Source organism: Canis lupus, chromosome 33 (assembly GCF_048164855.1).
Source record: "Canis lupus baileyi chromosome 33, mCanLup2.hap1, whole genome shotgun sequence".
Classification (NCBI taxonomy): Eukaryota; Metazoa; Chordata; class Mammalia; order Carnivora; family Canidae; genus Canis; species Canis lupus.
The window spans coordinates 4,556,027-4,583,748 of record NC_132870.1 but is presented as its reverse complement, the minus strand read 5'-3'; the positions used below and the strand labels follow the sequence as shown (position 1 = coordinate 4,583,748).

Here is a 27,722-nt window from a genome sequence, read left to right as displayed (position 1 = left end):
ACAATGAGTAATTCATTGTTACTTAAATGCAGCTTGCAAGTGCATATTTTTAGTTTGGACTCAGGATTTGTGTTTGAGAAGTACAAGTACAGTGAGAGGTGTAGCAGGGGTTCTTACTCTTGTAGGAGTATGTGACATTTCCTACGCCACATGAGCTTCTGTCGTCATTACCTTCATCAAATCTCAGTACCTATATTCATCCTACAAGCATTTCTGAGCACCTGACATGTGCCAGGAACCTATATGTAAACGCAATTATATACCAAGTTCTGGAATAAGTAGAATATCTCATAGGCTTCACGAAGTCATTAAGTCAGAGGGACATGTCATTCAAAATTGCTATCAGCTGAGAGCATTTCCTAAGTTCTTTTTATTAGCCTGAACTTGGGTTGGGCAATGTGCAAATGAGGGCAGATATATTTCCTCCAGAAATTCAAACCCAGAGTGTACACTGATGTTAACATTCACAAAAGAACATGCTGAACAAGTATTGAGCAAATAAAGGAATGTCTCACTAGCGTAGTGCTTTGTGCAAAGCAGGATCTCAGATTATGTTTACAGAATAATTGGGAAAGTAAGGGAATGATGAGGGAAGTTATGTCATGAGCTATATTTATTTGGAGGAGTTGTGTCAAGATGAGATTACATCATGAATTTCTAGAAGGCTTCATAGAGAAAGTGGGATCTTAGTCAAAACAGATATGTTCAAAAATTACATGTTTAATAAGGTCCTAAAACTATTGATTATCAATGAACGGTGATACTACTCTGACCACTCCCCCATGGAATAATTCAAACTTGCAAAATCCATAAAATGCATACCCAAAGTTGATCCCCATTTTGTAAATCTCTTGATCTAATCTCACACTTTGTTATTTATTTTTTAAATCAAAGCCAAGGCTTTTCAAAAATATCTATGTTTGGGGCATCTGGGTGGCTCAGTTGGTTGAGCCTCTGCCTTTGGCTCAGGTCATGATCCTGAGGTCCTGGAATCGAGCCCCGAGTTGGCTCCCTGCTCAGCGAGGAGTCTGCTTCTCCCTCTCCCTCTGCCCCTCACCTCACTCATGCTTGATCTCTCTCTCTCTCTCTCAAAATAAAATATTAAAAAATAAAAAGCATCTATGTTTATCACCTTACTGACAATTTTTTTCATGTGGTTTTCTGGTATAATCTGGACATAGATTTTTAGTTTTATCTGAGAAGGAACCATGTCCTTTTTTTCCTACCTCAACGTTTTAAGACTCATCCAATCAATGATGACAAAGCTGGAAATGATGTTAAAGATTATATGATGGACAATGAAACAAGGGCTAGACAGTGACTTGTGGTAAATATATGGCAGAGTCAGAAAAAAAGATAATTTAATAAATAAAAAGTGTGTAAGAGCTCTTGATTTCTAATCCACTATTTTTACTACATAAAATTACATACTGATGGATGATTTGTAGGTCAATTGTCTCATGGTATATCTGAATGTTTGTGGTTCTTAAATGTAAAAGCGCCTGTATCAGCTCAGCTGGGGTTGGGTTCTCCTCCCTTCCCTCACCTGAGACTTTCCAACAGGCAAAGTCAGATGGAGGAGCTAAGTCTTTTCTTTGACTAATAAATTATATGATAATCTTATCTCAAAAACTGGCTAGTACAATTGGACTGACTACTAAAAGACAAAAGCTGATGAGTCATGTTTATTTAGCCAGAAGTTTCCTTCTCTCAAAACTTTTAAAAAAAGATTTCATATGATCAAAATTTAGATGTAGCAATGAAATAAATCTTAAAGGAAGTGTAGAACTCCTTTGATAGGGATCCCTGGGTGGCGCAGCAGTTTAGCGCCTGCCTTTGGCCCGGGGCGCGATCCTGGAGACCCGGGATCGAATCCCACGTCGGGCTCCCGGTGCATGGAGCCTGCTTCTCCCTCTGCCTGTGTCTCTGCCTCTCTCTCTCTCTCTCTCTCTCTCTCTCTCTCTGTGACTATCATAAATAAATAAAAAACAAAAAAACTTTAAAAAAAAAAAAAGAACTCCTTTGATAAATTATTTTTGTTTGTCTCTCAATGCAGCCATGCCAGCAATATTTTTATTTTTAAAATTAACTGTACAGGGGAACCGGGGTGGCTTAGTCAGTTAAGTGTCTGCCTTTGGCTCAGGTCATGATCCCATGGTCCTGTTCAGTGGGGAGTCTGCTTCTCCCTCTCTCTCCGTCTGCCACTCTCCCTCTCTCTCTCTCTCTCTCTCTCTCTCTCATAAATAAATAAATAAATAAATAAATAAATAAATAAAATTTAAAAAGTTAAATGTACAAGCAATTTTCTGCAACTGTAAAAGTGGTGCCATAATTCAAGGTTTCAGTTTGTGCAATATTTTCATTCTGTTATTAAAAATGTGGGAAGCCGCAGCTTAGTCTCTTTGTCTTTTGGAAGGGTAAAAAATGTTAATTTAAGAAAATTATTTAATTTTCTATTTCAAGATCAGTTTTATAGAAAATTTACCTATCAGATTTATGGTGTTTTATTTTCACTTTCAAGGAGCAAAGTCATCTAAAACAATAGAATTATTATATTCAGAAATAACTTTTGTCGTTATCCTTTATTGTCATCACATGATTTTGAACTCCTGGCCCACTATAACTCAGCAAAAGAACGAAGATAATTTATATACACCCACACTCTCAAATTAGTTTCTTTAGAAGGAAGTGACAGTATCATTTGTGAAATAAAAACCACAGTGTTATTACATCTTATTGTTAACCTCTATTTATCTCTATAGATGTTCCAAATAAAGAATATCTTAAATTAAATTAAGCATAATATAATTAGTAAAACTGAATTGTCAATAGGAAGGTATTTGCCATCTCTCTCCTAGGCCCATTAGGTCCCTAAATTTTAATGCCAAATCACTGATGTTTTTAGATAAACATAATCATGATTAAACAACTTCATTTGATGTTAGGTGGGCCAAGTTACTTAAAAATTATCAAAAACAACATAAGCAAGGACCCCTCATCAAAAGTTCTAGGTAGTAGTAAGGAGTTATATTTATACATGTTTTCTGTACCTGAGTTCCTTCAATTAATTAATTTAGGTAACTTTAAGCTTCAGTGAGCATTAATTAAATGTACTTGTGTATGGCCAGTAAACTGAAGATACGTGTAACTTAGATTTTTAAAAAAATTTTAGCTTGCCTTTAAATTTTGAAATTAATGAGTCCTGACTTGCATAACATATATTTAGTAACTATCCTACTTTGAGTTTCATATACTAATCAAATCAAACTAGGACTACAAGATAAGCTATTATTTTATGGTTTAAACTACCAGCAGCATTAGCCTAATATAATATATGCATTAATTTAGTTTGTTGTTAATCATCAATACCATCTTTTCCTTGCCCATTTAGGAACTCATGTCTACTGTTCTGTTTTACGATTTTAATTTTTCCTGTGTACTAAGAACTTGATACATGGTGCACAATTCTTAACATATTAGAATAAACTAAAGGCTATTTTCAGCTTTGTACTGTGCATTTAGGTGATATGCCAGTTGGATAACAGTTGGACATATTCGTCTCCAAAATCTTATTTCATTTAACCCAAGAGAAATTTATACATAAGAAAATTTTTGTAGTATTTCATTTTATATTTTTAAAAATCATGCATTAAATGCAAACAATGTTTAGTCAGATTATTGACTTTATAATAAAATATGATACTAGAGTATAGGCGTGATGTTTTTGCTGATCGGTGATTTCATATTATACGTGTATAGTTTGTTTCCATTTAAAAAAAAGCAATCTGTGTAAGTAGTAGTTGGTTCAATTGTGATAAATTTCTACTGCACATTTATGCACCGAAATAAACCATACCTTAAAAAAGTTTGTCAGGATCTTTTAAAAGAAGCGTCCTTAAATAGAAAACACAAGCTTTCTGTGAACTCTTGTTCTTCCTGTGAAAGACATACTTCTAAGCTTTAACTGTACTTTTTTTTATTGGCACATTTCTGAACGTAAACACTCACATTTTATAGAACTTCATAGAAATGATTGCCCAAGAAAACATATAAATTATGTAAATTCTCTCAAGTTAAATTTTCCGTGATTCATGCCCAATATTCAGTATGCGGGTTGAGAATTAAGTGCCACTTTCAATGATCAAGTTCCCAAATTAAATTCCCCATACCGCATGGCCAGCTTTTAAAAAAATCTACATCAGAAAGTATCTATCCTAAAGGGCTGTCTATTCACTGGAACGATTACCTTTAGGATAGCAAACTCAAAGGGCTCTAGTCTGAGTAATAAGAATATTTTTGACAATGGGACTCGATGTGCATAGCTGTGGCATGATTCATCTCCTACAGGTCTTCACGTTTTTCTGCTAAGTGGGTTGCTACCCGTGGATCTCTACAGTGGGGATAGCAGAGGGTCACACAAGAGGTATTTTAAAGCACTCTGGTTTCATAGTGTGTGCTTGATGGACAGAATAAAATGTATTCCTCCAGCTGTTCAAGAATGAGGGCAGGGTGGGTAGATAAAAGGAGAAATACAGGCAAGGCAGAATTAGATCCCAATAAATGCTGCAAACGTAGTGTACTTGTGCCTAGAATCCTTTTCCTTACCTCCAGATTGTAATTCCATCAAAAATCCTAATATCTTCTCCTTAACCCTAACCCGTTGCAGCCCAGCCACCAAAGGGGTAGGATTCTACATACTGTCATGAATTCACACACACACACACACACGCGCGCGCGCGCGCGCGCGTGCACGCACATGCACACATGCATAGACCTAAGCCTTTGGTGCCGTTGAAGAGGATTTAAGCATTTTTAAGATGAAGAACTAAACTTACATTATCTGCGGTACGGTAAAAAAAAAAAAAATTATAATAATAATAATCAAAAGTGCAATAAATAAGAAAAATGAAAAAATCCACTTGTTACAAATGGGCTATAAACACATTTATATTCATAAACTGCATTCAAATGGTTATGTCATATTAATTAAAATAATAAAAGTAAGAAAATATGCTCAATGCAGAGGTACTTTAAAAAACCAAAAAACAAAAAAAAAGTTAATAAAATATTTTATCTGCATCAAAATATTCTTTGGAAACCAAAAATAGAAATGTATTCATGTATGTTCTTTCGTGTTGATCTGTAAAAGCCAGAAAATCACATAGTCCGCGCTGTTTAACTTTCTGAAAATACAGAGCGTGCACTAAACCTAAAGCGAAACGTCTTGGCGCTCCCGGCATCAAACACACAATTCCAGTGCAGTCCCCGTCAGAGGACGTTTCTGTTTCAGCCGCAGTGAAACGAACGGCCTGACTTCAATGCAGGGTAGTAGGTAGAGCTTGCGGCTGCATCCAAACGGTTCTTTGTGTTTTGTGTTGTGTTGTGTTGTGTTGTTTTCGCTCTTCTGGGAGCTGTAAAGACCCATGCAGCCTCCCGAGGGCAAGGCATGGTTTCTCACCAGGCCACGCGGAGTCTCACCCAAAGCGAAACTTGAGTCTGTATTTCACTGTGTTGGGACTTTTCCGAGGAGCAGACAGGGGAACCTTTGGCTTGACGTGGCTGGGTGGCTTCTTCTTCTCAGGGACAGTAACTGTGAAAGAAAGTTCTGGGTGCTCCAGCTGCTTGAACCTTGGCAGGAAGTGGGTGGAGACGTGCTGGGGTTTGACCCTCGGGCTGCAGCCCCGCTTAGCCTTGCCCCGCTTGTTGAGCGCCACGTACCACTCCCGGCCCGCGGGCTCACTTCGGTGTATTGCGGAGGCGTAGGTGTTATAGCTGTTTTCTTGAAATCGCTCCCTGAACTTGCAGTCATCTGTAAACTTGGCCTGGGGGGGAGAGAAGAAGAAGCTGAGGTCGTACCAATATTTCAGCATCTAATAAAATGAGGTCTTCTGCGGTAAAAGGAAACCCAAAAACTGTTCACCAAAGCCTTCCTCCCAGGCCTCCCCCCACCGCCTCCCTGTTCTCTTTTGCAAAGACGTTTGCTTCTTTCAAAAGGTTGCTTTAAAATACCGTGTGCATTTCTGTCCTCCTACTTTATTCATCCTGGTAATGCCGATTTCGGTTTACTATGTACTTAGTGAAATAGTATCAATAATTATATAAAAATGATAACAGGAACTGTGTTATATTGAAATTCTGTTATGGTTCTAAATTACTTTGAGATTGGCAGTAAAAAAAAAAAATTGACTTTTAATATTTTAAGATTTTTTCCCCCTCTTAAGCCATCGAGAAAATAAATAGAACTGAATTACTAAGGAACAATTGCCTCGTAAAACAGGAATTCATGTTCGGAGAAATGGGGTCATATTATTCCTTTGAAACAAGAATACATTTTTCAGTGTTAGCAGTGTGATTCATGGTGCTGAGAGAGGGGTAGCATATGGCCCTATTAATATTGCATGTGTTAGAGTTCTTTAGGAAAAAATACATCTTCACACAGTGATACAGGAGAGAATATTGATGCCAAGAAGAAAAAATTTACTTTTGGAGTCACTAGCAATACCTCATCCAGATCTCTCTCTCTCTCTCTCTCTCCCTCTGCAGACACACACACACACACACACACACACACACACGCAATGTCTGCCCTTGAGGTAGCATAGAGGAAGGGAATCTAAGAGGATGGAAGTGACCAGGCAGAGGGTAGGGAAATCTCTCTAGAAAAGGTGACATCTGAGCTACGTTTTCAAGTACAACAAGATACTAGCAAGGCAGGTGACATAAGAAAGTGTTCTCAGAGCAGGAACAGTGTGTCCACAGGTCAGCACGACCCTGCTACAGGTGTTGACTTCCATATAGGATGTGTGGTGGGAGGAAGAAGAAGTAGGGCTGACCAAGTGGGCCAGGAAGGGCTCTGAAAATACATAGTTTACCGTGCTTGCAATGCTGATGATTTTCTGTTTACTGTGTACTTAGTGAAATAACATCAATGTACATAAAAACAAGAGGAACTTTTAATATATTTGAATTCTGTTACTGTTTTTAAGTTACTTCGAAATTTCTAATTAAATTTTTAACAGACAATTTTGTTGAGGAATTAAAGGAAAATGTATGGAGGAAGAATATGAGCACGGAATCAGACCTACGATTCTGCCAATCAAGGTCTTAGCTTTAGGCTCCTTAACCACATCCTTATCCATAGGGCTCCTGTGAGTACCAAAATATTTTTCTAAGGAAAATATGGGTAGCTTTCATCAAATGCAAAAGAGGCCAAAACTCCCAAAGAATGAGAATTCCTATCCTAGGCCAGACCACCATGTTTCACAATTTCAAGGAGCACCATTGCCTAGAATTCCCGGGTTTGTGAATACCAAATATGTTGATGTCTACAGAGAAAAACACTAAATATATAGATGATATCCTTTTCATATCAGACCAAAAGGTACTGTACTGGAATTAAGATTTCTTTTTTTATCTTGGTTTTTCTAATTAAGCCAATCTTTTCTCCGCACAACGCTGTCATCTGAAAGTCAGAATGCTGGAAGGCAGTCTATGTAAATCTACTGTTGATGGTCACATTAATTTTTTGACTTGTGCAAAGTACTGACAATACTGGTAGACAACCAATTTCAGAGCGCTTCCAACAGCACGTTTACATTATATATGACAGTTTACCCAATTTATTTACATTCAAGTATAGTTCAATCAATAAAGCTCTTTACTTGAAGGCTATGGAGTTATATATATCTAGAACTTCCACAAGCGTACTGGTGATTTGCTGGATTTGATCTCTAGCAGCTGGAAGCGGATGTTTTAAAGAACCACCACCATGGCATCCCTCTCTTCCTAGCATACCCTACCAGCCTATGGCTAGGCCAAGGGTGCTGTGCTGACGTCATTATAGTAGAGTATACATTTACTATTCCTATTTTTTATTGAAAAGACTTCCTGTCAAATGTAGATGTTTTTATGGTTGCTTAGGTTTTAAAAGGACTTAAATGCTCTCCCACTTCATTCAATAATACTGAAGTTTTATTTTAAAATAAAACCTATAGTCATCTGTAATGTTTTCTGCTACATAAAACAATAAGCATTTTAGAAAAGGTATAGGAGGTTTCATCAGAGAGTAGCAGGTATATTTACCCTGCCTCATATTTTTTTTCCTCAAATGTACTTGAAAAATATTTTTAAAGATATATAATACATTATACCTTGACCTGACCTCTACTCTTGTTTTGCAAAAATCCATTTTCCTGAAAAAAGGATAGCAGTGATTTCTTTATTCAGTTTTGACAGGTTTTTTTTTTAAGTATACTACATTATTTAACTATTTCTTTACTGACACACACACACCATGGCAATGTAAACCTATAGCAATTCTATCTTAGAGTCTTCATATGGGTGAAAGTCCACCAACTCCACCTCCTAAAATTATTCCATCTAAAACCTTACTCTTTTCCTCCTTAAGATTTGTGTTCTTAAGTTCTTTCTTAAGATTCAGGCTCTAGGGACGCCTGGGTGGCTCAGTGTTTGAGCGTCTGCCTTCAGGTCAGGGCCTGATACCAGGGGTCCTGCAATCGAGTCCCACATCGGGCTCCCGGTGGGGAGCCTACTTCTCCCTCTGCCTGTGTCTCTGCCTCTCTCTGTGTGTCTCTCATGAATAAATAAATAAAATCTTAAAAAAAAAAAAAGAAATAGATTTTAGCTCTAGATTTTTCAAGGGTCACCTGTTACTGGGGGCAGAGATGTCCAGAACCTGAGGACCTGTGCATTACTGGCAGCCCCGCAGCCTTTCCAGCTCCTTCATTAGAATAGGAGTAAAGGCAGTCAGACTATTTTGGCTTTCTTAATTGACTTCTAAATTAATGTTTTGTCTGAAAAATTTGCCCAGCTGTGATGGAACAGAACTATTTGAAACAAACATTTCAATGAATTTTTTCATCAGGAGATCTAGTTTCTTCTTGAGGGATTGACTGCTTCTGTCACTATTTCTGCCCTTGTTCAGACAAGATGGTGACTCTAAGCAATGAATTCCTGTCCCTAATATCATGCATGAACCATTTTTGTAGCAGAGAGTCAGTAAGCAATATAGGTCTTAAATATACAGTTATTTAAATATATATACATTTACCATTACTCAGTTTTGGATAATACATTTTCCAAGCTACTTTTAATTTTTTAAATCTCCTGTGAATTGGGGCATCTGGATGGCTTAGTTGACTTAGCGTCTGCCCTCTGCTCAGGTCATGATCCCAGAGTCCTGAGATCGAGCCCAATGTCAGGATCCCTGCTCAGCAGGGAGTCTGCTTCTCCCACTTCCTCTGGCACTCCCCACCCTGCTCATGCTCTTTCTCTCCTCTCTCTCTCAAATAAATAAATAAAATCTTAAAAAATAAAAAAATAAATCTGTGAATTGTAAGAAGTGCTTTGGCAAAATACATATTTTTAAATAATAGAACTACGTTATTTTTCTAGAAAAAGTGAGGTTGCCATGAAGACTTTTTCTGTTGTTAAGGTGTGAAGTAGAGAGGTGAATGAAATTTCAAATAAGCTACTGAATTCAGAACCCCCATCACCTCTTCCTGCTAGCACCATCGGCCACTATGAGACCAAACACTAAAATGTTCTTAAAGAAACCATACCTTTGTTTCAAATTCGTAGTTTACAAGTCTAATGACAGCTGCTTATTGATTATGTATCCCATGTCAGGCACTGTGCTAGTTGCCACTTTTACAATGAGAAACAATACAGACATGGCGCTGTCCATGTTCTTTGTTGAGTTAAATTATATGTTTTTCTCTTAATTTCTCCTTGATCTTGCAAGTGTAAAAACAATTTACATTCAACAAATAATAATTGCAAAATTAAAATGAAATATCAGCTAACTTTTAGGTAATTTCACATAGTCCTGATGTAATTTAATATAGTCCTCATGGACCAAATAAATAAAACTTAAAACTATTTTTGCTTGGAGAGCCTAATTCTTCAGAGGAGGGAAAAGAATGCAATTAAGGAAAACAAGAAATTTTGGATTAGAAGGACACTGTGCCTTGATTGTACTCATCTCTTCACACAGTGAGAACTCACAATGGATGTTTAGAAGAAAGGTCAAATTCAGTTCAAAGAAACTTTGATTAACTGGGATATTTTAGAAAGGACTAATTCTGCTTAATTGAAATCTGAGGTTCAAGTAAGGCAAACAGAAAATTCTTTCTGAAACATTATTTTTTAGAAGCTTTCTAAAACCTCTTAACATAGTTTTGTTCCTTAGTAAATATCCTGTTGTGTGATGATTGAGGATCTTGCAGTGAATGAGTTAGGCTATGCAAGCAAGCAGCAATTCTCACTTGGTGCAACAACAGAAGTAGATAGGTAGTATATGCAAGGGGTATGGGGATAGGAGGGAATCTGGACCAACACCGGTACAATGCTTGGAGTTTGTGGGATAAATAAAAAAATTAAAATCAATTTCCATTCTTCATTTCACTTTGTTTTCTTTGATTTGCCTCCCTTTTTTGAAAAACCTTATGAAGAAATAATTAACCAAATACAAATAATTAAAATGTTATTGTGGGCTGTGATATTATTAAATAATTAAAATAAACTGTAATAAAAAAAACAATTATAAACCAAACTGTACTTTAAGCAAAGTTCCCTTACTGCACACACACCTGCCTCCTTTCAGTGCTTCTTCCATCCCATCCCGACTCCCACATATGGGGCTGCCCCTCCAAGGTGCCTGTATCCTAGGCTGCTTTGTATCATTGTGGTGGATGTTCCCCCAAACAAAAACATCCTCCTTTGGTGGTGATTAAAAGCTAAAAGGCAGACCCTGCTCCAACAGCTTCCACACAGAATACCCCAATGCAGGGCAGCATGCGCCCAAAGGGGTGCCTTTTACTCTTGATTGCATAGGCTCCTTCTAGGGGTTGCAGCCATACTATGCTATCTTCAGGGCAGAGCCTACTTCCTGTTTGGCACTGGACATCTGTCCATTCTATGTCTCGATTCTTCATCCTGAGTGACCAAGGGAATATGCAAGCTGGATTTAATAATAAACCGACCTGAGGTAATGTAACGAAGAATACGAACCACAGGATTTCTCACCCTCCAAACTTTATGAATTGACTTAAAAGTACTCCAGGAGCCAGTGCAAAATGCAGATTCCCCAGGCCCTACCTCCAGAGATTGTGTCTTAGTAAATCAAAGGCGGAGTCCTTGGAATTGCCTCATTAACCAGCATCCTGTGTGATCTGATGCGGGCAAGCTAAGAGTTTTCTCTCTGATGTTCTTCTTAACTCAAAAAACTGAGCTACTGGGGGCTCCTATAGGCCAGGGATTTTACATCTCTTATTTCACTCTCACAATAATCTCATGACGAGCAAGGCACTATTATCTAATTCTCCAAGGCAGACAAGTAAAGAAAACGATCCACGAAAGCCCGATGTTTACCAAGTGCCAGGTTGGGCACCTGTGACCTAAAGCTCCAATTTCCCAGTTTCCTAGGTTCCAGCTCTTTAACACCACACAAACCCAAGGGCATCTCCTAGACTTGTCTTAAAGTTGATCCATGTTAAAATACTGATGAAGAACAATACCATTCCCCCAAACCAATGAAGAACAAGAACACCATCCCTCATGTTGGGCTAAAATGGATCTCTGAAGCTACAAGTCAATGCATCACATCCAGATTTCCTCAATAAAACAGGCTCTCTAGCTAGATTAACATACTGTGAAATTAAGGGAAAACTGACATTTACTGTAAAGGCAGGGCCCTGAGCCCGTTTTTTTAGCCTACATTGCTGGACATTTGGTTTTACTATGTAAATTGAAAGCCCTTAGAGGGCAGGTAGAATTTCTACTCAAATGCCTTTATAGAACTCCTGGGCTCGACTGGGAGAGTGTAGTGCTTAATACGTTATTTTTTTAGAATGATGGTAAATATTGCTCAAGTCTCCATTTCCCCTTTCAGTAAACATGCCTAGCTATTAAGGCTGCATACTCTTCCTCACACTGCCCCCAGCGCAGGAAGTCCAGTCCAGACTCCCATTCTGGGCAAGCCAGCTGGCACCCTCTGAAACCAGGAAAGGAAGACGTTCTAGTCCTTGCTTAGGGCTGATCAAGCACACATTCCATGCCTGTTTCGTAAACTCTGCAATTAGCTTTCCTTCCAAACATGATCCCCTAAAACCCTGAGAAACAAAAATAATTCCACCACATGCTTCTCTCTGGACCTTTAAAATAAGCTAGAATGTTTTTTCCCAATAGGCAATGAGCTATCATGCATACTTTGTTAAAAAAGGCTGAAAAATGCATTATAACCATCTTGTTCAGGATTTACATTTTCTTTAGGGAAAAACAAAATGCACCAGGGCTTTAAAAGAATTATGAGATTATGATTGAAGAAATCTTTGCCTCTTTAAGAGCTTGCGCCTGGGAATTTTGCTTTCAAATTAGGCTCCTTGAAAAAAAGGAAAACTCTGGAGATAAGGGACTTCGTAGGCACAAAAAATTTGGACCTACACAAAAAAAGGTCAATGATAAAAAAGGATTTGGGGCTGGTCTAAATATCTGAGGGGTCACAGCTGTCCAACCCCCAAATCACAAAGTCTTGTTCTGAGAGAGGAGACTGGATCATTATACAGCTGCCTGAGAGCAAATTAAGGAAGATCTTTTTAAAATGAAATGCTGAATACTTTCCAGGCACTATGCTGAGTGTTTTATATGTATTATCTCATTTAAACCACTCAACTGGGCAGCCCCGATGGCGCAGAGGTTTAGCGCCGCCTGCAGCCCAGGGCCTGATCCTGGAGACCTAGAATCGAGTCCCACGTCAGGCTCCTGCATGGAGCCTGCTTCTCCCTCCTCCAGTGTCTCTGCCTCTCTCTCTCTCTCTCTCTCTCTATGTCTATCATAAATAAATAAATAAATCTTTAAAAATAAATAAATAAATAAATAAATAAATAAATAAACCGCTCAACTATCACAATAGATTGCTCCTTTAGTTTTCCTTCTTTTTATAGTTGATAAAACCAAGGAAGAGAAAGATTAAGTAAAATGACTAGGTTTAATTTAACTAGATTGACGCAATCTGTGTTCATAACCACTACACTCAAGGTCTCTCACTCCTACATCTGAACCTACCTCAGATAAATCCAGAAAGGCTTTCTAGGGGGATTTTGATAGATAAAACAAACCTGAGGAGAGAGCAGGAACAGGGTGAGGAAGGAACAGGAACAGACAAGCAGGCAGAGAGACAGTGACAAAGAGAAGTAAGCTCATTTCCACAAGTACCTCAGCCCAGAAAATTGAGAAGGAGAGTGTAGGTCACAGAGAAGGCTCTGACGAACCCTCACAGCAATCAGGGAGGCATCTACTCCCACTCTCATTGATTCCCAGTACATCTTGAGAAGACCAGACACCTTCTTCCTCATAAAGAATGCTGAAAAAACCTGTTCGGTAGGAATCTGGCTGCCCTGTATATTTGGAGGATATTGGTAAAGACTGTAAGGAGAGCTGCATGTGGGTTGCTAGATTCTGTAGGCTGAATGAGTGCCGGAAGAAGCACACACAGAGATGAAGTTCTAATACAATTTCTCTTACTGAATTACAGACAGAAATCAGCACGAATGTTGCCTAAGTGTAATCATTCCGGGCTCTTATTTCTATCCACCATCTTTGCGTCTGCGAATAATGAAGCGTTTTCTAAATGAAAAATCTCAGTAAACAAAACAGAGCTCTCTTCTGCTTTGAAAGTTCATCTTGAAAGGTGTTCCCTATGCAACGTATCATCATATTGAATGACCAACGTGTAAAAGTCTGTGAAAAGTTCTGTGGCAAACAATCCCTCTGCTTCTCTAGACTTTAAAGTCAAATACCAGAGACACAGAAATAAATGGGAAAAAAAGAGTCCCAACAGAGCTTGGGTAAGGGGGTCCACAGCACAAGAAAAATACTGTAAGGACATACCCCAATATTTATTCTTTAACATGTAGTATGAAAATATTATTAAACTATGTGATTATTAATTCCTAGAAAACAATGTACCTGGTTCCAAACAAAACTTAGTGTCTTCTTTCAACTAGCTTTTCCCTAAAAAGCATTATAGCATTTACAGAGAAAGAGAAATTTAAAAGGATGGTTCTGGTTCAGTCACTTGTTAACTGTGTTAACTTGGGAAATGAGTTAACATATCTAAGACTCTTTCCTCACCTAATCATGTAATGAGATAATGTGAGTAAAAGAGCTTTTAAAGAACTGTGCAAATACATGGTCTGTGCCTAGCAACTAATTTTTAGCATTCTAATCATTACTATAAAAACCGAGTTGAAAATCTACAATTATCCATTAATATTCTTCAATATACTGTGGGAATTACTTTCCCCAGAATTCTGGTTCATAATTACTTTTATAAATAAAACCCTATTTACCTTTATAAATAAACTCTATTAATTTCAAATGTTTCCAGTTTTGTTAAGATACAGTTGGCATATAACACTGTGTAAGCTTCAGATGTACAACATGATTTGTATATATATATATATATGTATATATATATATGCTTGTATATACAGCAAAATGATTATAAAGTACCCTTTAAATGCCTCTGCACATATTAATTTATTAATTTAAAGCAGCTCATGGATTACACATTTAATCCTAAGAATATAAAGGTTTTCAGCCTTTTAAGTGACAATGCAATTTAGTGAAGATCAAAACTAAATCAAATAATTATATCTAAAGTTACAAGAACAATTTTTCAATGTGTTTAACTAGAAGAAAACAAGAAAGAAACCATCTGGGCATAAAACTGATAATTGCTAGGATTAATACTATTTCTAAATTAAACTTTATTAAAAATAAATCACTTCATAATTTAATTAGGTTTCCATCTAAAGAAAAAGTGATAATAAAAGCTCAGATAGGAGAAAGTGGGCTTGGACAATTGATTTAAAAAGAATCCACATAATTGTAGGGCTTTATTTTTTATCTACAATTCAGCTCAAAGTCATTAGAATGACTTTTATATCAAAGAGCTTCAGTGAGTGACAAGAGCAAGACTTGCTTTGTACTGTTTAAAAGTCATTATTCCATGAAATAACTTTAGCCTGCCAAGATGAGAAAGAATAACAGATGCTGTTTTTTCATTATCTGCATTATTTCAGCCAGCCATCCTTAAACATTTGGGTCAAATTTCTGAAAATTTGTTACTTGCATTTGACAGGGGAATCATGTATCCTCACCTCTCGGTGTGACCTTTCTAATTGGCATCCATTTGTAATACTTTGAGTAGTGTGGCAATTATCCTTAAGATGGCTCAAGTTTAGTCTATTTTTTGCATGTACTAGAGCATAAATCAGAACAATTTAAAAGTTAAGGTACTCACCCTAAACAAACCAATAAAAGAGTTTCTTTACAGTGCACTGCACTTTATGATGATGCTTAGGTTCTGAAAGTGTTTCAATTTTCTACAACCTTAAAGTAGGCTGTGGAAAAGCGATTGTGTTTAGATGTGTTTGATCATTGTCTTCTATTTTGCATGCTGATTTTTTTAAATCAAATTTTTTTAATAAAATGGCATGTCCTACTTTTGCGCAGTGATGCAGAACTTTGCCCCTTAAAATAAATAAATGAGGAGTGATTACCTTATGAAAACAATATTATAGTTTGCTGAATTACAATAACCACCTCAGAAGATAAAGCAGGTAAATCTTTTTATAATTCTTTTGATTGGTGATTAAAGAGGTTAGCAACGGTTCTTCATTTATCTCAATCAACTGAGATTTTAGTATCTATTATATTTAGATTACCAAATAATAGATAGTATATATTGAGCGCTTACAATGTACCAAATACTGTTTTAAAAGTTTTAAAGTTTTATCTAATTTAGTCCTCATATAATTATAGAAATAGCTTGAATTCTGCTACCCCCTCCATGAGATATTAACAAGTCACCTTTAGAAAAAGGGAAATTGAATGCTAGAAAAAGGAAAACTGAAATTCCTACACACTGAAGCAAGTGAAATTCTCAATGAATTTTTTTAAAGATCTGTAAGTAAAAATCATAAATAGTAAGTTTCAACTGATTACACTCTTAATTAAAAGTTCCTATATACTTCAAAAACCAGAAAAGTGATTATTTCTCCAATTCATTTAGTAAAAATCAAAGAGAATAAGAGTTAAATAATAATTGCTTGAAAAAATGATGTAATGTGACAAATCTTAGTACACTACAGAAAAAGCATACATCACTTTTTAAGTGCTGGGCATATGTACTAAATCAAATCTGTAAGTCATATCTGTGAGTAGCAAAACTAATCTGACATAGTTTATTATCTTTCAAATGTTTTAATGCTTCTCAACTAATGAGCATGTTCAGACAAAAATAGAAATCTGTAGTTTGTAAATTGATTTAAAAATGTAAAATAGCTTGAAGAAATTTTTGAGTGCAAAATTGTCTTCATAATTTTAAGAAGTATCGTTTTTGATGCAACAAAAATACAAAATGAGTCTTCAAATGGATAAATTGAATTTCCCTAAGAAAGATCAAAATCTTCTCATTATTGGTTTCTCTCCATACTTATTGTTGTGAAAATATATTACTTACACCTAATTTTTGAAATCATGAATCGCTTGTAAAATTGAACAAGAACCTGATCTACTAAGTATGCACAATCACGAGAAAAATGCACATTTTAATTGTTATGTAGTGTTATTAGTATTCTCATATTTCCCTCAGTTGGACCAATTTTAAGAAATAAATAATGGCGATCACTTTGAGAGTGCTATTTTCAAAATCATTTATTCTTAAGTTTTTTGTGGACTCTTATTTTTTCAAGTAAATGAAATATGAATATGATTACTTATAAAAACATGTATAATTAATTTGGTTAAGTGTACACATACTTTTTAAAAACCCAAGAAATCATTAAGTCCTCTGAGCCAATTGTTCATCTAACAATGTGGAAAATCATTTCATTCCATTCTACAAATGTAAAATCTCCATAACACCTTTAACAAATAGAAAGTGGTTCTACTTACACTTGCATGGAGTTTTCCTTTTTTTGACATCGCTAAAAATTTGTTGCTGAAAACTCCTCGTATTCCTACAATCCCCTGAGACACAGCAAATATTTCCAAAATACCTAGGATGACAGAAATCCCAAAATAAAACACAGACTCCTCTATAAATCATGGTGAATTCAATTTCTACATAGATTCTTTTCATTCTTTATAGCTGTGATTTAAAAAAAAAAAACCCATAGTATTTAACATCCTTATTTTTCATGACCTTCATTAATGTTAAAAAAAAACAACCTAGAACACAAGTGTTCCCTTAAAATAACAAATTTTAAAATTCAAAAATTTAGTTCTGATTCATTAGTAATCCTTTTTTGTTACAAGTGATAAGTCACTTTTAGTAAACAATTTTTAAAAAGATTTTATGTATTTATTCATGAGAGATACTGAGAGAGAGGCAGAAATATAGGCAGAGGGAGAAGCAGGCTCCCTGCAGGGAGCTTGATGCGGGACTCGATCCCAGGATCCTGGGATCACGACCTGAGCTGAAGGCAGATGCTCAACCACTGAGCCACCCAGGTGTCCCAACAATATTTAACCATAGAATTTTTTCAAGTTGTAAAGGAATCTAAAAGAATTTCTTTAAATACTTTTCAAAATAATTCTCATCCATTGTTTTCTATCATCGAGATAATATACTGCTTTTAATATTAGAGCTCATAAAGTCTGACCCAAGACTAATATAAACCATTGAAAGCCAGAGACAAATTCTTTATTTATTTACATGAAATAAATCCCTCTTTCCAAATTATAATACCTACACAAGTACAAATCAATATACACCATATTCAATCATTCAATGAGTAGTTCATTTAAAGATTACACATAAAAAGATGTTGAAAGCATTATAAATAATTTTGGATTATTGGCTCAATGAGCATTTAACGCATTATGCTTTGAGACATCTTGCATTTTAAATGGCTTTCCTGGCAAAAAAAAAAAAATAATGAGGTATTTCATTACATTATTGCTTATATTTAGTATTTCATAGTTAGCAATATCAAATCAATATCCTCTGTCTCCTATAATAATTTGAAAGTCCATCAACTGTGTCAGGAGAATCACACACCATAGTTCATGAGGTATGTGGGGGGGGGAAGAGAACAAAATAATGTACTTTACTAAAGCTATAAAGAGACTTATCTTAGGAAGAAAGGAAGGAAAGAAGAAAGGATGGAAGAAGGGAAGTAAATCTCAACCTTTCAATATACAATATTCTGAATATATATACTAATTAGGATATCTCAACAGTATTCTGTTGAATAGAGAAATTTACCAGAATTTTTAAAAATAGTAACCTCACCCTGCAGTATTTGAAGTACATATAAAATTATTCAGTTAACAAAAAAGTAGTTCTGTGGATATACATGTATATGATATATATAAATACGTATATATGAATATTTTTATTAAGCACTTTTTTGTACAATGTGAGCTAGTACCTATAATCATAGCAAATACTGCTGCTTATTCAACCTGATTTCTTAAACACTTTGTCAGGAAGTTCATGGGGGGAAGGGGTAGCTGAAGAACTATTGTCTTTGTTAAAAGTTATTTAGTCCAGACTAGATAAAACACATTTCAAGGAAACTGCCACTACCACTTTCTTAGTGTATGTTTCTTGAAAATAAAACAAAAAATCCCAAAAAACTATTAGAAAGGAACTACTCTTGCTTTTAAGAAGAAACTCTGAAAGAAACATTTCCTCAAAATGTTTTCAAAATGCTCTTTTCAATATATTTGGATGTACAAATTATTTGGGTGTGTGATGCATACCCAAGGATTTAGAAGCATTATCATTTAATCAAATAGTGACAAAGCATACAGAATGCTTTGTAAAGTTAGATACAATAAACGATGTGTATATCACGATGCTGTGATCATGTTATTAATAAAGCATAAATAGAACATGATACAAAGTTATATTTCTATCACAATTACAGTATGATATTAAAACAGCATTAATGATTTTAGATATTTGGAAGATGGGGGACGTGATTATGAATGCTGTGTAAACGTGTTAAAAAACGAGACACAGGGATCCCTGGGTGGCGCAGCGGTTTGGCGCCTGCCTTTGGCCCAGGGCGTGATCCTGGAGACCCGGGATCGAATCCCACGTCGGGCTCCCAGCATGGAGCCCGCTTCTCCCTCTGCCTGTGTCTCTGCCTCTCTCTCTCTCTCTGTGTGACTATCATAAATAAATAAAAATTTAAAAAAAAATCTTTAAAAAAAAAAACGAGACACAGAAATATGAGAAATTGTCTATGTGTGGAATAAGAGAAACACAAAAGGGACAATATGGAATTGGTAGAAAAGAAAAGTTGGTTGTATGTTTTCCCCCAACTTACTCATGATTCTACATTGCTAGAGAGTTTTTATTCCATTCTTTGGAAAATTACTTGGTTTGGCAAACGCAAACCTGTACAGACATGTAAGTGAAAAAATACATGGTAGCATAAAAGATAAAATTCTTATTAAATATATCTTTTTACAGGTTAACATTTGAGAGGTCAAGACAAAGTCCCTTACAAATATAAATATTTGTTCAATGGGAGCACCACTTTGCCCATGTAAACTATAGCTTCTGACAAGTAACATATTCTATTTTTAAAAAACACATTTTGAGTCACTTGTTTGCTAGCACACTGTATATACATTCTGTGTGTATATGCTATGTAAAATTTGCATCATAACAAATTATATGAAGAAGAAATCATACATGGAAAGTGTTATTATTTTATTATACACTGCTTGGTTTCTTTTCTTGCAAGTTCCAGCATAAAAATGATATATTGCCTGGGAATTAATGGATTTTATAATTTTTTTTGGATTTTATAATTTTTAAAAATTAGGGGATCCCTGGGTGGTTCAGTGGTTTAGCACCGCCTTCGGCCCGGGGTGTGGTCCTGGAGACCCGGGATCGAGTCCCGCATCCGGCTCCCTGCATGGAGCCTGCTTCTCCCTCTGCCTGTGTCTCTGCCTCTCTCTCTCTCTCTCTCTCTCTCTCTGTCTCTCATGAACAAATAAATTAAATCCTTAAAAAAATGAAATAAAAATTATATTTAAGTGAAAACTTAAAAACATGCTTTTACATATATTATTCTATTTAAAATCATGAGGGATGCAGGAAAGATAAAGATGAGATCAGATGAAATAATTATTTTTTACATAGGCAATTTTGCTATGATCTTCTAAATCATGTAATTATGATGTAATATTGAGAACGGTATTAAGATCGTAATTTCCAAAGTAATTTCAACGGTAATTTCACAGTGTCTTTTTTACTAGAATGTTGGAGCAGATTCTACAAGCCCTACAATTCAACCTCCTGACTGCACCTCCAAGACATCATGCAATTATTGATTTTACCATGCCAAATCTCAGTAACTCACTAAAGAATTCTATACAGTATCTTATATCCACATGCATTAAATCACAAATACATAAATCCCAGAAAACATTTCTGTAAAACTAAATTTTTCTTAATTTCAATAATTTCCTGACTCTCATTAGAATCAGTAATAATAAACCTTATGAGAATTCACAATTCACATTATGGATGCCAAGATGGTATTCCTAAGCAAAATTGTGGAAGGCCAAAGTGTATCTCACAGATCAGACAGATAGTCAATGAATATTTGCTAAACTGGATTGTTTTCTTTGACCTTCTCACTACCTCTCTTTTGTCTTTCAGGACTCCCTATGCAGCTTTGGCCCTCTCTCGCTTGGGGGATGGGGCATGGGGAGAGGATCAGTGTAATTGTTTCCTATTACAGTGCTAGTGACAATGTGTTATCTCTCCTAGGGTGTTAACCTGTAAGAGGATCAAAAGAAAAAACCAGCACTTAACAGAAAGAGCTATTTTCTCTTGGTAGAATTTGGGGGTTGACTTCCAGATTGAAGGAGGCAAGAATTTATACACAGGTTGTTTAATCCACCTACTTACAAGCATAGGCATGCATTACAAAGTAAGTTTTTTTCAGTAAGAAAATATATATCTAGGTGTTTACCTTAGTCCTTTCCATATTTTTTAATACAAGAATCTATTAATGATGGTTGATAAAATTATATAGGTGTCCCCCTTTTTTCAGTGAATAACATGATAACAGGTAATCAGAAGCTCTCATCAGCTCATCTGAAAATCCTCAAAGAAAAATAATTTAAAACTGAAATTTCTCTACTAGCATTCACACAGCAACAGATATGCTGCATCTTTATCAAATCTGAGTCTTGAAATATCCAGTTTAGCAGTTTTCAGTGATTAAATTAGTAACAGAAATCTTCCATTTGATGTTTTCTATTCAGTTACAGATTCTGGTTTAGCTAGGCATGGGGGACTATATAAAGGTTGAATTTACATGACATCAACATTGATAGTGAATTTTGATTTTTAAAACTTGGTAAAATTGGGATCCCTGGGTGGCTCAGCGGTTTAGCACTGCCTTCAGCCCAGGGCCTGATCCTGGAGACCCAGGATCGAGTCCCGCGTCGGGCTCCCTGCATGGAGCCTGCTTCTCCCTCTGCCTGTGTCTCTGCCTCTCTATCTGTGTCTCTCATGAATAAATAAATAAAATCTTAAAAATAAATAAATAAAAATAAAAATTGGTAAAATTGAGGGTTCAGTTTAGTCAGAATATATGTCAGAATTTTCATATTTTATGTGAACACTTTGACTTGTGTAGCCATAGCTTCAACTTCTGTTCCCTGAACTGATAATTACTTGACTTCCTATTCATCAGTGGCCCCACGTAAGTCAACAGAAGCTCTGAAACTAAACATGAAAGCATATAAATTAAAATCTTTGTTTCAATTTAATAATTGGATTTTATTATCCATCTTGTCCATTTTTCTTCATCTTTCAGTAGTATTTTTTCATAATACGAGTGTATCTGCAATGAGCTTGACTATCTTTTCTGTCTCCAAAACTTGGGATAACTACTGTATAAGAGAAGCGAAGAACACATTGAGTGGTATGCCTTAACTAAATAAATTGTGTTTCGAAATCTATGACCAGGGTGTGCTTCTGATGGCGAAACTTAGAAAATATTCACAGTTTGCAGAAATTTTAATGTCAAATGATAGTTCTGAAACATATGAGTGTGTGTTTATCTTCTGACAAACATTACAGAAAATTACTGAGTTTAAAAGAACCTGTTAGAAGACAGTTTGATGCAAAGTTTTTATTCTTTTCTGAAGTAGCATCCTGAGCCCAAAGAAATGTAAGTTTTCTATTACTGCTAACTCATAGAAAGTAAAATGAGATGATAAGGTAAAACTTTTGGTGTATCCTCTATGGTCCTCTTTGGTCCCAGCTTTCAGCATCTCTTGTGAGACTTAAACAGCAAATGTTTCCTTCTGTCCTCTAACCAACAGCCCATGACCAATGCCTTAGTTTATGTATGTGTTGGGAAACTGTCAAGTGCTGCTTTCAAAGAGTTATATGACCACCCAATAATTAGCAGGCTTCTGTTTCTCTTTCACAGCTATTTAGGGCAGAAACTTATTTTAAATTTCCAAATTACATGCTTTCCCACTAAACATGACATATTTCATAAATTCTTTATCCATCCATGGTAATGAAATCGTAGTTAGTAGTATTGGACACTCCAGACATCACAAAGCAGAAAATCACCATAATTTAAATACTTAAGCTATGGTTTCCTCTGTGAGAAAAATCTATGGAAGGCAAAACAAACTAAAAAATCCTCCAACTCTCAAAAGTAATCAAAATGTCAAGCTTGATGATGATGCAGGTAGCCTGTTATGGATGCATGAATGAATGAGTGAATGATGGCAAGCCATATGAAAGATACAAACCAAACTCTGAAAGGCTATTCTAAACTGGAATGAACTGGGGACGGTTAAGGAGGTTTTACTTAGATGCTGTTTAGTAAACATCCCTATTCTTTTTTAGGTATCTTTCGAAGTGGATTTTAAAATAAAGTATACCTTGGAAATAGCAGATATTGGTCAATGCCTCCTTTAGCTGAATGTACTCTTTGTTGATCTGTTCTCATTTTCCTTCCTATGCTTTTCTATAACTTCCCTCTATGGCAAGGCCTAAGCTGCAAAAATCTTTGCCTTTTCCAAGAGGAGAAGGTGAATATCTTGGGAATGAGTCTGGTGTTCCGAGATCCCCAGTATACCTAAACCCACCCTAGATACATTCCTTTATCCTCCCCACCCCACCCCACCCCACCCCACCCCCGCCCTTACCCAGAGATCCAACCTGCAGCTTTTGCATCTAACTTTGGGTCCTCCCTTGGGAACACAGAACTTATCTAGTGCTGGTGCTGATTACCTGGATAAACTACAAGAACAGCACAGAAACAGTTCTCCTGTAAAAGAAAGGTGGAAAGAAGAAGAAGTGGGGAATGAGCTCTGGTGTCTGATGGAGTAAAGAGGTGGTGGGGGGGGGATGAGAAAGGCCAATGGAAACACTGAAGTGCATGTGCCTCGCTGCGCCTGAAATCTCAGCAAACTCCCCTTCACCCTACCAGACTTTGCCCTTCAACCCCAAAGACGGCGAGCTGTTTGAAAAGAGTGAAATGAACCTTGAAACCTGGAGAGAGGCTCCTCCGGGCGGCGCGGGAGGCCCCGGGACTCGCAGGGGGTCCCCGATGGGGCTCCAGGCCGCCCGAACCCGCGCAGGCGGCCGGCAAGCGGCCCGGCTCGAGGGCCCGGACTAGGCAGGGAGGCAGGGGCGGCGCGGACCGCGGGCCTCCTGCACCCCCGGAGGGGCCCGCCCGCCGCCCGCCGCCCCCCGCCCCAGGACGCGCGCGCCTCCAGCCCCGCTGTGGCGCCCGCGCTCCTCCCCAGCGTGGGGCAGCGAACGCTCGGTGGCCCGTGGGGCCGGTTTGAAGCGAAGCAAGTCAAGTACACCTGGGGCTACCAGGCTGACACACGACGGCCAGGTGACCCAACGCCGCCGCGCAACCTCCCCGCCACCTTCGCGCTCTTCCGGGACACCTGGCAGGCCCGGCCGGAGGTCTGTCTGCTGGATCAACCCCTGCTGCATGAGCGGCCCGGCCCGGCCCTACCGAGGGAAAGCCCCCAAGGTCGCCCCAGGGCCGCGCGCGCCCCCAGATCGTCTCCCCATCAGCTGCCTAGAGGCAGTGAGAGCAATCAGGGCGGCGTGATAGGCCGGGAAGACTAGGCAGATGGGGCGGAGGGAAAGAGGCCGTGGGCAGAGGGGAGAAGAGAGAGAGCTAAAGAGAAAGCTCCGAAAGAACATTTAAAGCTTAGCATAAAAAAAAAAAAAAAAAGTACACAATACACCTGGAGGGAACTGAACCTCCTCTGAGTTCCTTCCAAAATAAAGAACTTTTCCTTGATTGTCCTTGGGGACCAAAGGCTGGCCGCTTCCTAACGAGGTAGGTGTTGCCATGGTCTCAACATACTAAACGTTGCTGAACCCAACTCGGAAATCAGTCACCCGAATGTCCATCCCGTATCCTTCCCCAAACGTGTCGGGTTTTCCAGATCACTGCCTTCCTCTACGCAGGGGATGTCTGGTCTCCCCTCGAATATACATACATGTTCTCTATGTATACAATGTGCAAATATGTATATGCAATAGACATAAACACGGATAAATATATGTATAATATATATTACTTTGGGGTTTCTGGTGGCCTTTGTGGGGGGCAGCATGTGAGACTTGATTCTTCTAAAAAAAAAATAAACTGTTCAGTTATGGACAAGGAAAAGGGATGCACTTTGATGCCTCAAGAGAAAATGCTAGTCTCAGTAAACAGAAGCAGGAGATGAACAGAAACCAAAGAGGCAGATTTTTGTTTCTTTGCTCCAGACACAGGCTGGAGGCCCCTCGTGGGGACCCCGGGAACCTGGAGACAAGGTGCCCGTGTCGCGCTCCAGCCCCTGGCAGCGCACACGCCGGGAATCGCCTTTCCTCTTACCCGCGATGGGGAGACGCAGCCCCCCACCCCCACCCCCACCCCCCGCGCGCGGCGGTTTCGAGGGCCGGCGGGGTCCCAGGGCCAGGGCGGCCAGGGCGGCCAGGGTGCAAAACAACCGCGGTCCCTCCCGGGTCCCCCGCCGTCCGCTTAGGACGCGCTCTGCCGGGAGCGCGAGCAACTTACTTAACATATTGGCTTCGTGGGAGCCATTGACTTTGCCATCCGGGTAGATCTGCAGATGGAAACCGATGCCCACTCTGCAGTAGAGGCTGCCGGTCCGGCGCCCCGAGGGGCTCCACTGGAAGCTGCCCTGCTCCGAGCCGCTTCCTCGGATGCCCGGCGAAGCCCCGGGGGCGGAGGAGACGGAGGAAGAAGAGGAAGACGTCGTGCCCCCGCTGGTGCTGGTGCTGCTGCCGCCCGCGCCGCCCGGGTTCCGGCCGGTGGCAGCGGGTCCGGGTTGCCCTTTGGGGGCGAGGTGCTTCTCCCCGTGAGCCCAGGCGCTGAGGATCAGGTGGCTGAGGAAGAGGAGGAGGAGGAGGGACAAGCTCATTCTTCCAGCCGCGGGGGCTCTAAGCGCATCTTGTAGGGCCGGTTCTGGGCTCGGCAGCCCCCGCGCGGCTGCGTGCCTCTGGCGCTGCCCCCCTCGCCGCCCCGGGTGGACATAGCCTCGGGGAGGAGAGGGAGGGGGAGCGAGCGGGGAGGCCACTCGAACGGGGCTCGGCGCGGGTCCTGGGATATTTATACCGCCGGTGACCTCACCGCTCCGTGCACGCCTGCGAAGCTTCCCCTCACCCGCCGCTTTGTGTACTCTCCGGCCGGGGCCGGGAGGGAGCCCGGCGGCCCCGGGGGCGGGGGTGTGCAGGCGGGAGGGGATGGGAGACGGCGAGTGGGAGGGGAAGCGGGGAGGGCGCGAGCTGCACCCCGACGCCGGGCACGCGCAGACCCGGCCACGCACCCCGGCCGCCCTCCCGCGCCGCCCCGCGCCCCTCCCGCTGGGGCCAAGGCTGCGCGGCGCTCGGCTCCGCTCGAGCGTACGAATCCCCGGGCAGCAGCACCCGCAACGGGCCGGGCCGGGCCGGGCCGGGCCGGGGTGGGGGGGGGGGGGGGTCCAAACGGGGAAGGGAGCTCGCGTCCTCGCCCACCTCGCCCACCCGCGTCCCAGCAACGCACTCCGCCCACCCAGCACCCAAGGTCCAGGTCCCCTCCCGTCGCCGAGCAGACAGCGCCTGCACAAGCCCTCCCCGGGAACCCCTCGGGAACAAGTCGGGCCGGGAGACTCCCAGCACTTCAGAGTGCTTGCAGCGGGGACCCCCCCCCCCCGCCCCGCCCCCGGGACTCGCAGTCCAACTTGGGAAGCCTTTAGTGCGCGCGGCAGGAGGAGGCTGCTGTGGCTGCTGGTCTCTGCTTTATTCAGCAGCTAAGGCACGGGTTTATTCGGCAGTGGGGGAGCCACTTTGAGTCTCTAGGCCACGATTCGAGCTACTTTCCTACTGGAAACGCCGGGTCGTGCTCAACGTTTTGCCGAATTTGCTTTTCCTTACGGGAAGCTCTCGGTCCGCTCTCGGCGCGCTCGGGAGCCGGGCAGGAGAGGCCGGTCTGGGCACCAGCACACGGGGTGACCGCCCGGTTGTCCTCTGTCCCCCCAGGATCCCCTTGGCAGGAAGGATTAGCCAAGGGCTCGCTCGGGCTGACTCTGAGCTGCAGTTGACTGAAGGACCGACCCCAATGAATGATTAATGATGCGCGCGCCGGGTTTCAGGAAACCTGAGAACCCGAGAATTTCCGCGTGTGCAGTGCCTCTACTGTCAATTATCTGAGAAATATACCTGACTTGCATTCTTGGAATGTTTGTCTGCAAACATATTTGGAGCTTTAAACTGCACTCTGATACATTATTCATTGGTCATTTTAATGAAAAGACTGTAACAGTGACCTATAAGGTCGATTCACATAAGCTGAAGTTGATGCTAAGATGTAGCTTTATCCATTATTGGATTCCCATTTAAGGGTTCCTATCTCACTAATGAAAAGCTTGTAAGAGGCATTTAGGTTTTCCAGGATTGGAAATATTCCATGACTACAATATCTAACATCAAAGCAGCTGTAAAACAGAAAATCACCTGTACGGTCCAGTGAAGCCACTGTGGGGAAGAAAGGTCATATCACACACGACGTGCATAGCTTGGGCACATGCCCCTATTACACTATGTAAGATGCTGTCCTGGACTGAACACCCCTTCTCTTTCTACTCTAGACTTCTGGCTTTAGCTAGTGCGGGCAAGCAGAGCCTTACAAGGCAATCCTGAAAGTGGATATTTGAGAACAGACAGCAGTCCCTCAGAGCAGTATACTTGCCTGAAGTCTCTTTCCTGAGTGAATGATTGTGGGATGCTGACCTGGGCACTGTGCCTTCTGCAGGTGATGCCCTTGGTTCTGTGACAAAGCTGTCAGAGTTAAAGGCCCATAGGTAGGTGCCACTGGATGCCATTAATAAGTTCCCTTTCCTGTCACACAGTCTATCCCATGCCTCAGGGGGCAAAGATTTTCCAAACAAATCCGGTTGTTTATTTCTCTTCCTCTTCTCCCTCAGGAGTCCGCTGAAAGAGCAGAAGTACTTCCAGCCTCAGCCTCTTCCCCAAACCTGGGAAGCTGAAGACCACTTGGCCAAGCTTCTGGAGGCTGAGATTTGGCCTCTTGTCTTCAGCTTTTCAAGCCACACCCCCATTGAAACAACCGTTTTTTGTGTCCCTCTCTTCAGCTGCAAGAGTCCAGTAGAGGACCATA

General features: G+C 39.8%; 1 protein-coding gene across 2 annotated transcripts; it reads right to left on the bottom strand.

Moving 5' to 3' along the window:
• Window positions 1-2,563: 2,563 nt before the first annotated feature.
• FGF5 (fibroblast growth factor 5) lies at window positions 2,564-25,780 on the bottom strand. 2 transcript variants are annotated; one of them, XM_072810736.1, is made up of 3 exons: window positions 25,122-25,780; window positions 16,981-17,084; window positions 2,564-5,822 (listed from the first exon to the last, which is right to left on the bottom strand). In XM_072810736.1, the coding sequence occupies exons 1-3, from the start codon at window positions 25,486-25,488 to the stop codon at window positions 5,475-5,477; spliced, it is 819 nt and encodes a 272-aa protein (XP_072666837.1). In that variant the 5' UTR covers window positions 25,489-25,780; the 3' UTR covers window positions 2,564-5,474. The 2 variants fall into 2 exon arrangements, with proteins under 2 accessions (XP_072666837.1, XP_072666838.1); XM_072810737.1 differs by lacking the exon at window positions 16,981-17,084 and having other exon boundaries at window positions 5,668-5,822.
• Window positions 25,781-27,722: the final 1,942 nt, after the last annotated feature.